The 12352-nt window shown below is 47.6% G+C and overlaps 1 protein-coding gene across 5 annotated transcripts in view; it reads left to right on the forward strand.

The window, feature by feature from the left end:
- The window catches only part of clec16a (C-type lectin domain containing 16A), a 76165-nt gene that overhangs the window by 41764 nt on the left and 22049 nt on the right, over window positions 1-12352 (forward strand). For all 5 annotated transcript variants that reach the window (XM_054750657.2, XM_054750661.2, XM_054750658.2 and 2 more), the window contains exons 16-17: window positions 11081-11131; window positions 11246-11374. In XM_054750657.2, coding sequence (XP_054606632.2) covers window positions 11081-11131; window positions 11246-11374 — 180 coding nt within the window. The remainder of the gene's footprint in view (window positions 1-11080; window positions 11132-11245; window positions 11375-12352) is intronic.

Consider the following 12352-nt stretch of genomic DNA (forward strand, 5'->3'; position numbering starts at 1 on the left):
CTTTGTTCAAAACTGCGAGGCTTCTGTAAATTTTGGTTTTTATGTGTCTGACGTGGGGTTTCCATGAAATTTTGTTATCAATTACGACTCCCAAAAATTTGTTTTCACTCACATCAATGTTAATTGATAATTCCATATTATATTTTAAATTACCAAAAAACATTGCTTTAGTTTTATTTATATTTAATGATAATTTATTTATATCCATCCATCCATTTTTTTATTAATTTTAGCTCCCTTTTTACAGTCATTACAAGATCAGTATAATCATCGCTACTGAAAAATATGTTAGTGTCATCTGCAAACTGTATGATCTTAAGTACTTGAGAAACATCAAAAATATTGACAGCTGTCCTCATACTAAGCAGGCATGCAGCGACAGTGGAGAGGAAAACTCCCTTTTAACAGGAAGAAACCTCCAGAGGATTCTGGCTCAGGATAAGGAGCCACCACAACTCACTGGGGATGGAGAAGACAGAGCAAACACACACAACACACACATCATTTGTGTTGAGAGATCAGCAGTGTTTGAATCAACAAAGTGTGACTACTTTGATAGTGGAAACTGTATTTATGGCTTACTTTTGTGCATTTAAAGTTCAGCCGCCATTGATAGTTGTTAAACCTGTGCATATGAAACAAAAAAAACGCCTTTTGTTTATCGATTTATTGTGAAAAACGGAAGTTGTGCTTGCTCCCTTTCCTGTTGGGCGGTTGTGATTCCTGTCCATTGACTGCGGAGGTGCTCCGGCGTCCGGCAAAAATAGGATTGATTCTATTTTTGCCGGACGCCGGAACAGAGGACGGCGCACTGGCGGAGCACGGCCGCAGTAGTGGAATTGCTCTGATTGACTACAACGGGACCGATTTTGCTCCGGAGTTCGTGCCGGAGCGGAGGTAGTGGAATTTGGGGGTTACGAGCGCTTGTGGTACCTAGTCTCATGTTGACTAATTTAGGCCCACTGCTCATTGGAGAATTGTTTGGACATTAGAGGGTTTTCCAACATAAACAGTTGGTTAAAGGTCAGACATTCTCCTTTCTGCTAGAGCACAGTTCAGGGTTCCATCAGTTATTCTTTTGAGCAAGGTCTCATCTTTTTTATTTTATTTTTTGCAACATTTCAGACAGAACAAACAACTCATTACAACCCCCACCCTCAACTATCCCCCTATACTGAGACAAAAAGACAAACACAAAACAGGTTTCAAGATGACATTGATTTAAAACACAAAAATTAATTAACACAAAAAATTATCAACAGCTGCAATATTAAAACAAACAAATGGCAACCACAGAACATTAAACTTCTCGACCGAGCCCCTCAGGCTGTTGTTTCTAGGTGACATGACTCATAGTTTCCTTAACCCGATGTCTGAATGTCGCCAGATGAGACTCTGTCTGTAATGGAGAAATTTGTTCAATACTATTCCACAGTGAGACCATTTGTGGAGTCAGAAGTTGGGGGTTTCAACAGCCATCAATGTTCCATCTCGCACGGCTCGGCCACAGTATGGCTGCCGGTGGGGGTGTGTGTTGTTTCTTTTTCCTTTGGTATACCCCCCTCCCTCCCTTCCTCCTAGATAACACCAGATAGTAGCCTGGCAAGCCAAACTAAATAAATATATTATTTACTCTGGCGACGCTCATTGACGACTCTCGGTCATGGGGCGGGTTCTACCGTTGTCTTTCAAACGATCTCCACATGATATTGGACAATAAACAATGCAACGTACTCACTACAATGGATGTCTGTAAACAAGGCAGTCTGCTGTTGAAGAAGGCAAAAATACATCAATTTTTCTAAAAAGATAACTTTAATACATTTATCTGTTCCTGATTCTAATAAAGCCCAAGTCCAAAAAGTCAAAAATTGATGTAAAAGCTGTTTCAAACGAGCTGTCGCCATCTTGTTCTATGTCAGGTTCGATGGGCTGAGCTGGAGTGTGGCTAAGGTAGGTGTAGCGTGGCTGTGAGACCCAGGCGCGGAGAGACTGGTGTTTGGTCGTGACCAGTGTTGGGAGTAACGCCGTTTAAGTATAATAGCGTTTCTAACGGCGTTATTTTATAGGTAACGGAATAATCTAATTAATTACTTTTCCCGCCGTTGCAACGCCGTTACCGTTACTGGGGACGGAAGGTTGTGCGTTACTATGTGCTTGTCGAACATTGAGCAACAGGCTTTCTGACCGCCACACTTCAGCTGCAGCCAGGGAGAGAGAGGTGTCGCGCGCTAGGATGATGTCGACGCCAAAACAAAGTGGAGGCTCACCTCTCACATCAGGAAGAATCTGCGTGTTTCGAGCGTTATCCGTTCTTTCATAATCCGTTGTTGAATTGTGATCGGCAGAAGCTTTTCCGGTTCGCGCCTCACTTTTTTTACAGCAGCGGCCCACGTCTTCTTTTATCCACACGTCATTTCTGTTACTGATAAGGAAATGCGTGCGTTAAGCAGCGCGGTGTGTTGAAGTTGTCATCAGCTGATCAGGAGCTAAAGAGGTAGATGTTTTCATCCAAGAGCATCACGGCCCGTGAAGAACGAGGAAGACATGATGAATAGTCTACGGCTGCAGACCCGCAGATTCGTTGCTGCAGATTCCCACCTGCAGCAGCCGTGCCCTTCTTGGCGTGACAGCGGGACGTCCCGAAGGTCCGCTCACCTGTTCACCGCTCAGACGTCCTGATCTTCTACCTTCCTAGATCATCCAGCTGTAACCTGTTTCTTATCATGTCTTTAGCCCCGCTGTAACACTGATGCATCAGTCTCAAACGACATGGAGCTCAGGTGTTATTAGAACTACCTGTGTGTGTTCACCACCCAGCTTCAGCTCTTCTGTGGTTGGGTCTGACCCACGTTAGTACATGTAAGTCCTCCATCAGATTTGTGCCTCTTCTAGTGTAATTTTAAAGGATTTTATTTATTTATTTAACCATTACTAGATTACCAGCAACAGAAATGCTGCTAAAAACACACAATTATGTGAAGCTGGAAAAATTATAATACTGTGCAAAATTACATTTATTTCTGTAATTTAACTAGACCGAGATACCATTTAAAGGGTCGGGAACCTTTACAGGTGTTTCTATTTGCAATTTTAAATTTTAGCTGATTGGGGTCTTGTTAAATATCACACAGTGACCATTTAATAGTCTAGATTAGTGTAATGTTCCTATTAGTAGTTCCTCCTTTTAAGTGCATTTATTGAAATTATTCAGGTTTATAAAAAACATTTGGACATACATTTTATTATGTTCCAGTCAATAGTCATTATATATTCACTATTGCAGTAATTCTTGCATTCTTTAATGAAAAAAGTAACCAAGTAGTTATTTTTGTTGGTAATTAGTTACTTTTATGATCTTGTTACTCAGTTAGTAACTGAGTTACTTTTTTGACAAAGTAATCAGTAACTATAACTAATTACTTTTTTAAAGTAACGTTCCCAACACTGGTCGTGACTGATCTTTACAGCGTGGGAAGTTCTCTTCCCGGATGGTCTTTAGAGTTGGTAGATTTGGCTTGTCGTTTTAGAATGGGTTGGCGTCTATCGTGATATGATGACTGAGTGCCGGCTCAGCTGTGACAGGTCCTTAAATAGGCTCAGCAGGATGACGTCACCGGGTAGCGTCGGTGACAGGGATGCTGGAAAATGGAGTGCAGTGCCAGCCAGGCCCGCGGAGGAGGTTAAGAGGAGGAGTTCATGACAGGGACCCCCCCCCCACGAGGGATGGCTCCAGAAGGCCCAGGGCGACGAGACCAGAAATCAGCCAACAGGGACGGATCCAGGAACGAGCGGGCAGGCGCCCAGCTACGCTCCTCCGGACCGTAACCCTCCCAGTCCACCAAATACTACCATCCACGGCCCCGGCGGCGGGCATCCAGAATCTTCCGGACGGTGTAAACTGGGTCCCCATCGACACCTCGGGGCGTCGGCACCCGGACCGGAGGCGGATGGAGGGGAGACGACTCCACCGGCTTGAGCTGAGAGACGTGGAAGCGACCGGTAAGCGACCGAACCGAGGACATCTTGGACTTGGAAGGGTCCCAAAAAGCGGGGAGACAGCTTCCTGGAACCAGCCGGCATCCGTAGATTAGATGTAGAGAGCCAAACCTGGTCACCAGGCTGGAACACAGGGCCGGGCCGGTGACGGCGACGATGTTGTCGGGAGTATTCCGTATTAGCCCTGGTGATGGCGGCGCGAGCTCTGATCCAAGTGAGACGGCAGCGGCGGACCATATCCTGAGCCGCCGGAACCTCCACCTCTGGCACCTGATGGTCGAAAAGAGGGGGCTGGTATCCATAACAGGTCTCGAAGGGAGATAGACCCGTGGCAGAGGACGTCTGGAGGTTGTGAGAGAGCTCCACCCACAGGAGGTAACGGGGCCAGGTGGACGGTTGAGACGAGGCGAAGCAGCGTAAGTAGCGCCCGAGCTGCTGGTTTGCCCTCTCCGTCTGACCATTAGTCTGGGGATGATAACCTGACGACAGACTGGCGGAAGCGCCCACCAACCGACAGAAGGCCTTCCAGAACCGTGAGATGAACTGGGGTCCTCTGTCAGACACCACGTCCTGGGGAAATCCGTGGAGCCTCACCACATGATCGAGGAGTTCCGCTGTTCTCTTAGCCGTGGGGAGCCCTGCCATAGCCACTAAGTGCACAGCTTTCGAAAAGCGGTCGGTGATGGTGAGTATGGTGTCCAGGTGATCGGCAGCGGGGTGCCCCGTGACAAAGTCCACACCTATGTGCGACCACGGCCGTTTGGGCACAGGGAGCGGTTGTAATTCCCCGGCTCCAGGTTGGGTGGAGGACTTAGACCGGGCGCAGGTGTCGCATGCAGCAGTGTACTCGCGCACGTCCTTTCTCATAGAGGACCACCACAGGGCCCGGCGGAGGAACTGGAGGGTACGAGCCTGGCCTTGGTGTCCCGCGAGCCGTGAACTATGCCCCCACCTCAAGGCCTCCTGTCGGCACACGGCCGGAACGTAAAGGCGGTTAGGAGGCGTCTCTGGGGGTGCCAGGTCAGCCGGGAGGGCCGTCCGGATGGAGGCTTCCAGTGGCCATTGCAGGGCGGCCAAGAACCGTTCGGTCGGGAGGATGGACAACGGTTCAGGAGGCCTGGGGTCCTGGATGTGCTGACGGGAAAGGGCGTCCGCCTTGAGGTTTTTTGAGCCGGGGCGGTAGGCGATGTGAAAGTTATAAGGCTCAAAAAAGAGGGCCCACCGGGCCTGACGAGGGTTGAGTTGGCGAGCGGTCTGAATATGGATGAGGTTCTGATGATCAGTCCATATCAGAAAAGGAGTGGGAGTACCCAGGAGCCACTGTCGCCACTCTTCCAGGGCCCACTTCATCGTCAACAGTTCCCGGTCCCCGACCCCATAGTTCTGCTGAGTAGGAGAAAACTTCCGGGAAAAGTATGCGCAGGGGTGGAGTTTGGAGTCCAGGCCCCATTGTGATAGTACGGCTTCCGTGCCCGTCTCAGAGGCGTCCACCTCCACAACGAAAGGCCGTGTTAGGTCCGAGTGGAGGAGGATGGATTCGCTTACAAAGCGGCGGACCAGATCATGGAAGGCGGCAACGGCCTCCGGGGGGAGGCGGAAAGGGCGAGGCTCATTGGTTGTCTTAGTCAGGGAAGTTAACGGTGATGCCAGGGCACTGAAATTGCGGATAAACCGGCAGTAGAAGTTGCAGAACCCCAGGAAACTCTGCAGCTGCTTCAGGGTCTTGGGTAGTGGCCACTGCGCTACCGCCTGAACCTTCTGTGGGTCCATGCGTAGGCCCTGGGAGGAGATGATAAACCCCAGAAATGAGGTGGACTCCTGGTGAAAGGTACACTTATCCAGTTTACAGAATAAGTCATGCTCCAGGAGGCGTGACAGAACGGCTCGAACATGCTGGGTGTGTTCCTCGGCAGTGCGAGAGTAGATGAGGATGTCATCTAAATAAACAAAAACCCAACGGCCCAGCATGTCACGGAGGACATCAGTGATGAAACGCTGAAAAACGGCAGGGCTGTTGCAGAGGCCAAAGGGCATGACGAGGTACTCATAATGTCCAGTGGGTGTAATAAATGCGGTTTTCCACTCCTCTCCTTCCTTTATGCGGATGAGGTTGTATGCACTGCGGAGGTCCAGCTTTGTAAACAGTATGGCTTTGGCTGTGGCGTCCAGAGCCGTGCTCATTAAGGGAAGAGGATGGCGGTCCCTGATGGTGATCTTATTTAACCCACAATAGTCTATACAGGGCCGGAGGTCTCCCTCCTTCTTCTTCACAAAGAAGAACCCTTCCGCTCCAGGAGACGTGGAATGGCGGATAAACCCCTTCTGGAGAGCCTCGTTGATATAAACGTCCATCGCCTGAGTCTCTGCCGGGGAGAGCGAGCACAGCCGACCCCGAGGTGGGGTGGTTCCGGGCTGGAGCCTGATCTCCAGATCGTAGGGTCGATGAGGAGGCAGCCTGGTGGTAGGCTCCTTTGCAAAGACCCGAGCCAGATCGTGGTATTGGGGTGGAAGGAGTGTTAAATCCACATCCTTGGGCGGTGTCACCCTAGGCTGTGATCCTGGAGACGTACAGTGAAGGCGACAGTTAACACCCCACGCCATGACTTTACTGGTGGACCAGGAGATGTGAGGGTCATGGAGGCGGAACCAGGAATGACCCAGAATGAGTAGAGTCGTGGGGGCGTGAATGACCAGGAAATGAAGGGTCTCCACGTGTTCCTCGATGGTCATCCGGAGGTTCTGGGTTCGGTGCGTGATCAGGTATGGCATGAGAGGGCGACCGTCCACTGAGGTGATGGGAACTGGGTGGTCGAGGAGAGCGAGTGGAATCTTGAGCCGGTTGACCAACCCCTGGTCGATAAAGCTTTCCGCAGCTCCGGTGTCGAGGAGGGCCACCAGGGGGGCCAGTCCTTGGTTCAGCTGGAAGGAGACCGGGAGGTTGGTGTGATGAGGAGCTGCATGAGTGGAAACTCCGAGTGAGACAGCTCCTACACTGACCCAGAGGGACCGTTTCCCGGGCGTATGGGGCATGTTGCACGGGGATGACCCAGAGCCCCACAATAGGCGCATCGTCCCTCCTGAAAACGGCACGCCCGTTCCTCGGGGGGCAAACGACCCAGTTGCATGGGTTCCTCCATGGGTTGGTTCTCCTGACGGCGGGGGAAAGTTCTGGATTGTACAGGAACCGTCCTCACTCCTGGTCTGGTGAGGAGGCAGCGATCCAGCTGGAGAGCCAGGTCCACCGCCTGGTCCAGGGAGGTCGGGGCCTCGTGTCCGATCATGCCCTCACGGATGCGGGGTGACAATCCCTCCAGGTACACAGCCTTCACTGCAGCATCACCCCAGGTCAGACGGGCAGCGGTGGTCTGGAAGCGTGAAGTGTACTCGGCCACGGTCTGAGAGCCCTGCCGAAGCTGGAGCAGGCGTGTCTCGTCTGCAACCTCGCTGCTGGGATGCATAAATGCCTTCTTCAGTTCCTTCACGAAGGTTTCATAATCGTTGCACATGGGAGACTTCTGGTTGTACAGAGCAGCCGCCCATTCACCGGCTCGCCCCGTCAGCAGGGAGGTTAACAGGGCAACGCGAGAGCAGGAAGTCGGGTAACGTGCCGGCTGACACTCAAAAGTCATTGACAGGACGGCCAACATGCCCTCCGGGCATCCTTTAGTCCCATCCCATTTGTCGGGAGACTTAGACACGGCTCCACAATGTTAGGGGTGGCAGATGACTGACGTTGGAGTGCCGAGGAGAGTTGGACGACCAGTTCGGTGACAGAATCAAGTTTGGATGCTTGGCGATCCGTAACAGCACGAAGCTGGTTGTTCTCTATTCGAAGTTGGGCGTTTTCCGCCTCCTGGCGTTCTACACGGCTGAGCAGCTGTGCAACGTCTGCTCGCAGCTGTGCGATCTCCGCTGGGTCTACTCAGGACTCAGTCATCCTGTCAGGTTCGATGGGCTGAGCTGGAGTGTGGCTAAAGTAGGTGTAGCGTGGCTGTGAGACCCAGGCGCGGAGAGACTGGTGTTTGGTCGTGACTGATCTTTACAGCGTGGGAAGTTCTCTTCCCGGATGGTCTTTAGAGTTGGTAGATTTGGCTTGTCGTTTTAGAATGGGTTGGCGTCTATCATGAGATGATGACTTAGTGCCGGCTCAGCTGTGACAGGTCCTTAAATAGGCTCAGCGGGATGACGTCACCGGGTAGCGTCGGTGACAGGGATGCTGTAAAATGGAGTGCAGTGCCAACCAGGCCCGCGGAGGAGGTTAAGAGGAGGAGTTCGTGACATTCTACTCTGTTGCTTCGTCCCTCCCACCAGATGAAAAGAGGGCCCTAATTGGCCCACAAAGCAGATAAAGTGCTGTGATTGGTTCACAAAGCAGATAGAGTGCTATGATTGGGCCACCATTATGAACCAGTCACAGCTCTCTGTGTGTTTGAAACTCCTAGAGAGCTGTGATTGGCCAGCCAAAATGCTGCTAGGGGCTGCAGAGGTTCCATTGGAGCGTTCCTAGACCAAACAAGAATTTTGTCTAGTTCACTAGGTTAGCTAGATAGCACTGTAAGCCCCTCTTTTATTATCTCCCTTGGGGGGTTCAAGGGGGAGGGACAGCAAGGGCCCTTTGCACTTTCGAGGATTTTTGAATGTTCCTTGGAATCTTGTTCCAGACCAAATCTGACAATCCAACACCCAGGTTCAGTTCCCATTTCTGCTTTAAAACATCTAGACCGGTCTGATAGTGAAGCAGATTATAAAGTCTGCTCAGAACTTTCTTAGAAGTAGTTCGAGACAGTCCAAAATCTCATTGAGAGTCCAAGATGGGCACAGGGGAAGACTGTGTCCCAGTTGTAAAGAAATGTGAGTTATGGATGTGAAGCATGACCACCAGTTGCTCAAAGGAGGCAAATGTACTGTCGACCTATAAGTCATAGAGACAATGTATGCCTTTAGTAGCTCACCCATTAAAGGCCTCATCGGATCAAGTGGTCCTGAAGCTGCAAAGCAGCCGCAGACCATCACACTACCACTACCATGTATGACTGTTGCTCTAATGTCTGTTCCAGAATTAGTTAGTTTTACAGATGTAACAAGACACGCGTCTTCCAGAAAGGTCTATATTGTCTCATCGTCCACAGAGTCTTGTCCCAAAAGTCTTTAGGAACGAGATTCTTTAGCATATGTGACAACATTACCGTTTTCATTCTGGTCAGCAGAGATTTTCTTATGGAAGCAGTTTTTGCCTCCCCAATATTATAATCATGCAAGTAAGTGAATGAGTTATTTTTTATGTTTATTTTTTATATTGATGTATTTATTGTCATCATTTGAAAACTACATTTTGTGTTTACTCAGGTTGTCTTTGTCAAACACTTGTTTTTCTGCTGATGTGAAACATTTAAGTTTGACGAATAAAAATATAAATATATTAATAGCAAAACGGTTTATTTATAGCGCTGCGCCTTACTGTAAAATGCTTTACGTTGTTTTTCCCCTGGTAAGAGATCGTAATCTTGCCTCTGGGAAATGTTGTGTGTGAGAACGAGAGGCGGTACCCTTCTGTTAAACCTTTGGTAGATAGAAACCAAGGTGTTTATTATTTCACATGAAATGTTTTCATTACAGTCGATGCTTTCTCTTTTACTTTGGCTCTCTGTGTACATTCTCAGAAAATAATCTTGTCTTCTTTCTTTATGGATTAAGATTCAAAGTTGATTCTATACTATCACAACATTTGAAAAATGAAACGACCAAACAGATCAAATATCACCTGGAAAACAATAACCTTAGAAGGTTTTATGGAGCATGATTCCAAAGGTTGTTTTTAATATCAACATGATAGTTAGTTTCTTTTGTTTTGAAGCAACTCAGAGTTGTGCAATTTATAACTTTGCACCGAGTACGCTCACGTTTACTTTTAGATCTGCAGATGCTTTGGAATTTCCTCCCATACTTCATCACAGTTCTGTGCTGTGATGTAAGAAGCAGCATCAACACCTGATGTCAGTTGGTTTTAAATGTGCATTTTGGAATAAAATGGTGTGAAACTGTAAAAAATGACAACAAAGCTTACTTTCAAACAGCAGAACACACAAACCTTTGCGCAACAGGCGTCTCTGTTGAACATGATGATCTCATGATGAGTTCGTATCAAAGCAACAATTGTGCTGGATCGGCCTCGCTCAGTGGTGCATGTCCAAACACCACCCTCTGTTTCGGGACATAACATCCTTTCTGTTTGTCAGACTATGGTTCAGACAGAGGATCGGGATAGTGTTTCACTTACACCTAGATCAGCAGAAAGAGCCACCCATATTTTCATTATTCCAGGAAGTATTTAAAGGCATGAGTACAAGCTGTAACCCAACAGAACGTGATCAGAGGCCGCTTAAGGACAACTTGTGCTCTAGTGCTCTGGTTTGATGTTTATGGGCACACATAGGTGTGACGTTAACTGAATGGGATTGTGAACACAACTCAGTATTCCCATTAGTTTGTTCGTACAAAGGTTTTCTGAAGCCATTAGAAGTTCATATTTTTATTAGTTGTTGATGCAGTTGATATGAATGCCTCACCAGTGAGAAGTAAACATCAGAGAGGGAATCTGAGGACACAAAGTATCAGCTTCAGCTCAGTTTGGAGCTTCTGGTTCCAAATATGTTTCGCTTTGTATGTTTCAGTAACACTATACAATAAGGGTCCGATTATTGGCGTTACATAGTGCATTATTAAGCATTAGTAAACAAAAGATCCTTTGATTAATGTTACTGTTATTGTTAACTAGTAAGTGTCCTTGGAACAAAGAGCCAGGAGGGGGGTGTCCGCTTAGTAATACATTACATAATATGGTTATGCTGTGGTTAATACTTTATTTATTTAGTAATTTATTAATGCTTAATTATGCACCAATTAACATTAATAAAGGGCCCCTTATTGTACAGTTTTGCCGTATGTTTCATCCCTGCTGCCAGTATCAAATAAAAACATTGTTTAAAATCACAAAAACATAAAGACATCCAGTAGAGCGCTGAGAGGTGCCCCAGATACAAACATGTTGACATTTAAACTTCTATTCTTGCTGTCGTTCCAGGGGGAAGAAATCTTCCTGGACATGTTTGAAGACGAATACAGAAGCATGACGGTTGGTCACATTATACACTGTACCAGTTTTCTCAGGGGGATGTACTAGTTTCCCTAAACATGTGTGCGTGCGTGTGTGTGTGTGTGTGTGTGTGTGTGTGTTTGTGTGTGACAGAGTAAACCCCTGAATGTTGAATATCTAATGATGGATGCATCAATCCTACTGCCGCCCACCGGTACCCCCCTGACTGGCATTGACTTTGTTAAAAGATTACCTTGTGGAGATGTGGAGAAGACTCGACGGGTGTGTATACACACACACACACACACACATGCAAGGAAAAATAAGCTATTTCTTCATATCTTTAAAGGGACATTAGGGAAGTTTGACAGCCAAAACATGTATAGAAATAATAAATGTCTTCTTCATACATTCTCCTGCAATGCCCTGGTCCTGTAGAATGAGCCCTGGCATTTTTACTGTGATTGCCTGTTTTTCTGTAAAATCACAGAAAAAGAGAGCTGCTCGGGTCGAGCAGGCTGCTTCATGCGCGTTCACGCTCAGGCATAGCCCGTAGCATTTGCTATCAGTAGCTTTAGCAGCAGAGAGAGAGGCAGTGCCAACTCAGCGACTTTGTCGCTGTTCCTAACGCCTAGTGACAAAGCTAGCTACATTTCTGAGGACCCTTAGCTACTTTCTGTAGAACTTTCTTCTAGATATTTCCTGCAAATTAGCAACAAAATAGCCATTTTCGCTCCGAACCATTCTTTGGTTTGATGTTGTTTCAGCTGTCATCAAGGACATAAAAGTTACAGATACTTTGTATGTTACTAGAGTGTAGCTCACCTAGTAAGACGTCTGACTCCCATGCAGAAGACCTGGGTTCGATTCTGGATGTGAACATAGTTTAGGTAGTTTATTTTTTACATTAACGGTACATTTTTTTACAGTAAGATGCACAAATTTTTATTTGAGACTCGCCGAACGGCATTGAATTCACAGATAAAAAAGATGTGGGTTCAATTTTCATTTTGGAACAATTTTTCAAGCAAGGGAAGGGAATGATCTGAGCATGCAGGAGGACTGACCCATCATAAACCTTTGTCGGCTGTGCTGAAGAGAAAGGTACAGAACCAAATTATTTAATTAATTAGCTGCACGTTCTCCTGTCCTCTGTCCTCCGGGCCACACACACACACACACACACACACACAAACAAGGGACTGTCTCAGCTGTTATTTTCATTAAGGAGTGTGCACGTACAGCATGCGCGCCTCGTGC

This window comes from Nothobranchius furzeri, chromosome 12 (assembly GCF_043380555.1).
Source record: "Nothobranchius furzeri strain GRZ-AD chromosome 12, NfurGRZ-RIMD1, whole genome shotgun sequence".
NCBI classification, from domain to species: Eukaryota; Metazoa; Chordata; class Actinopteri; order Cyprinodontiformes; family Nothobranchiidae; genus Nothobranchius; species Nothobranchius furzeri.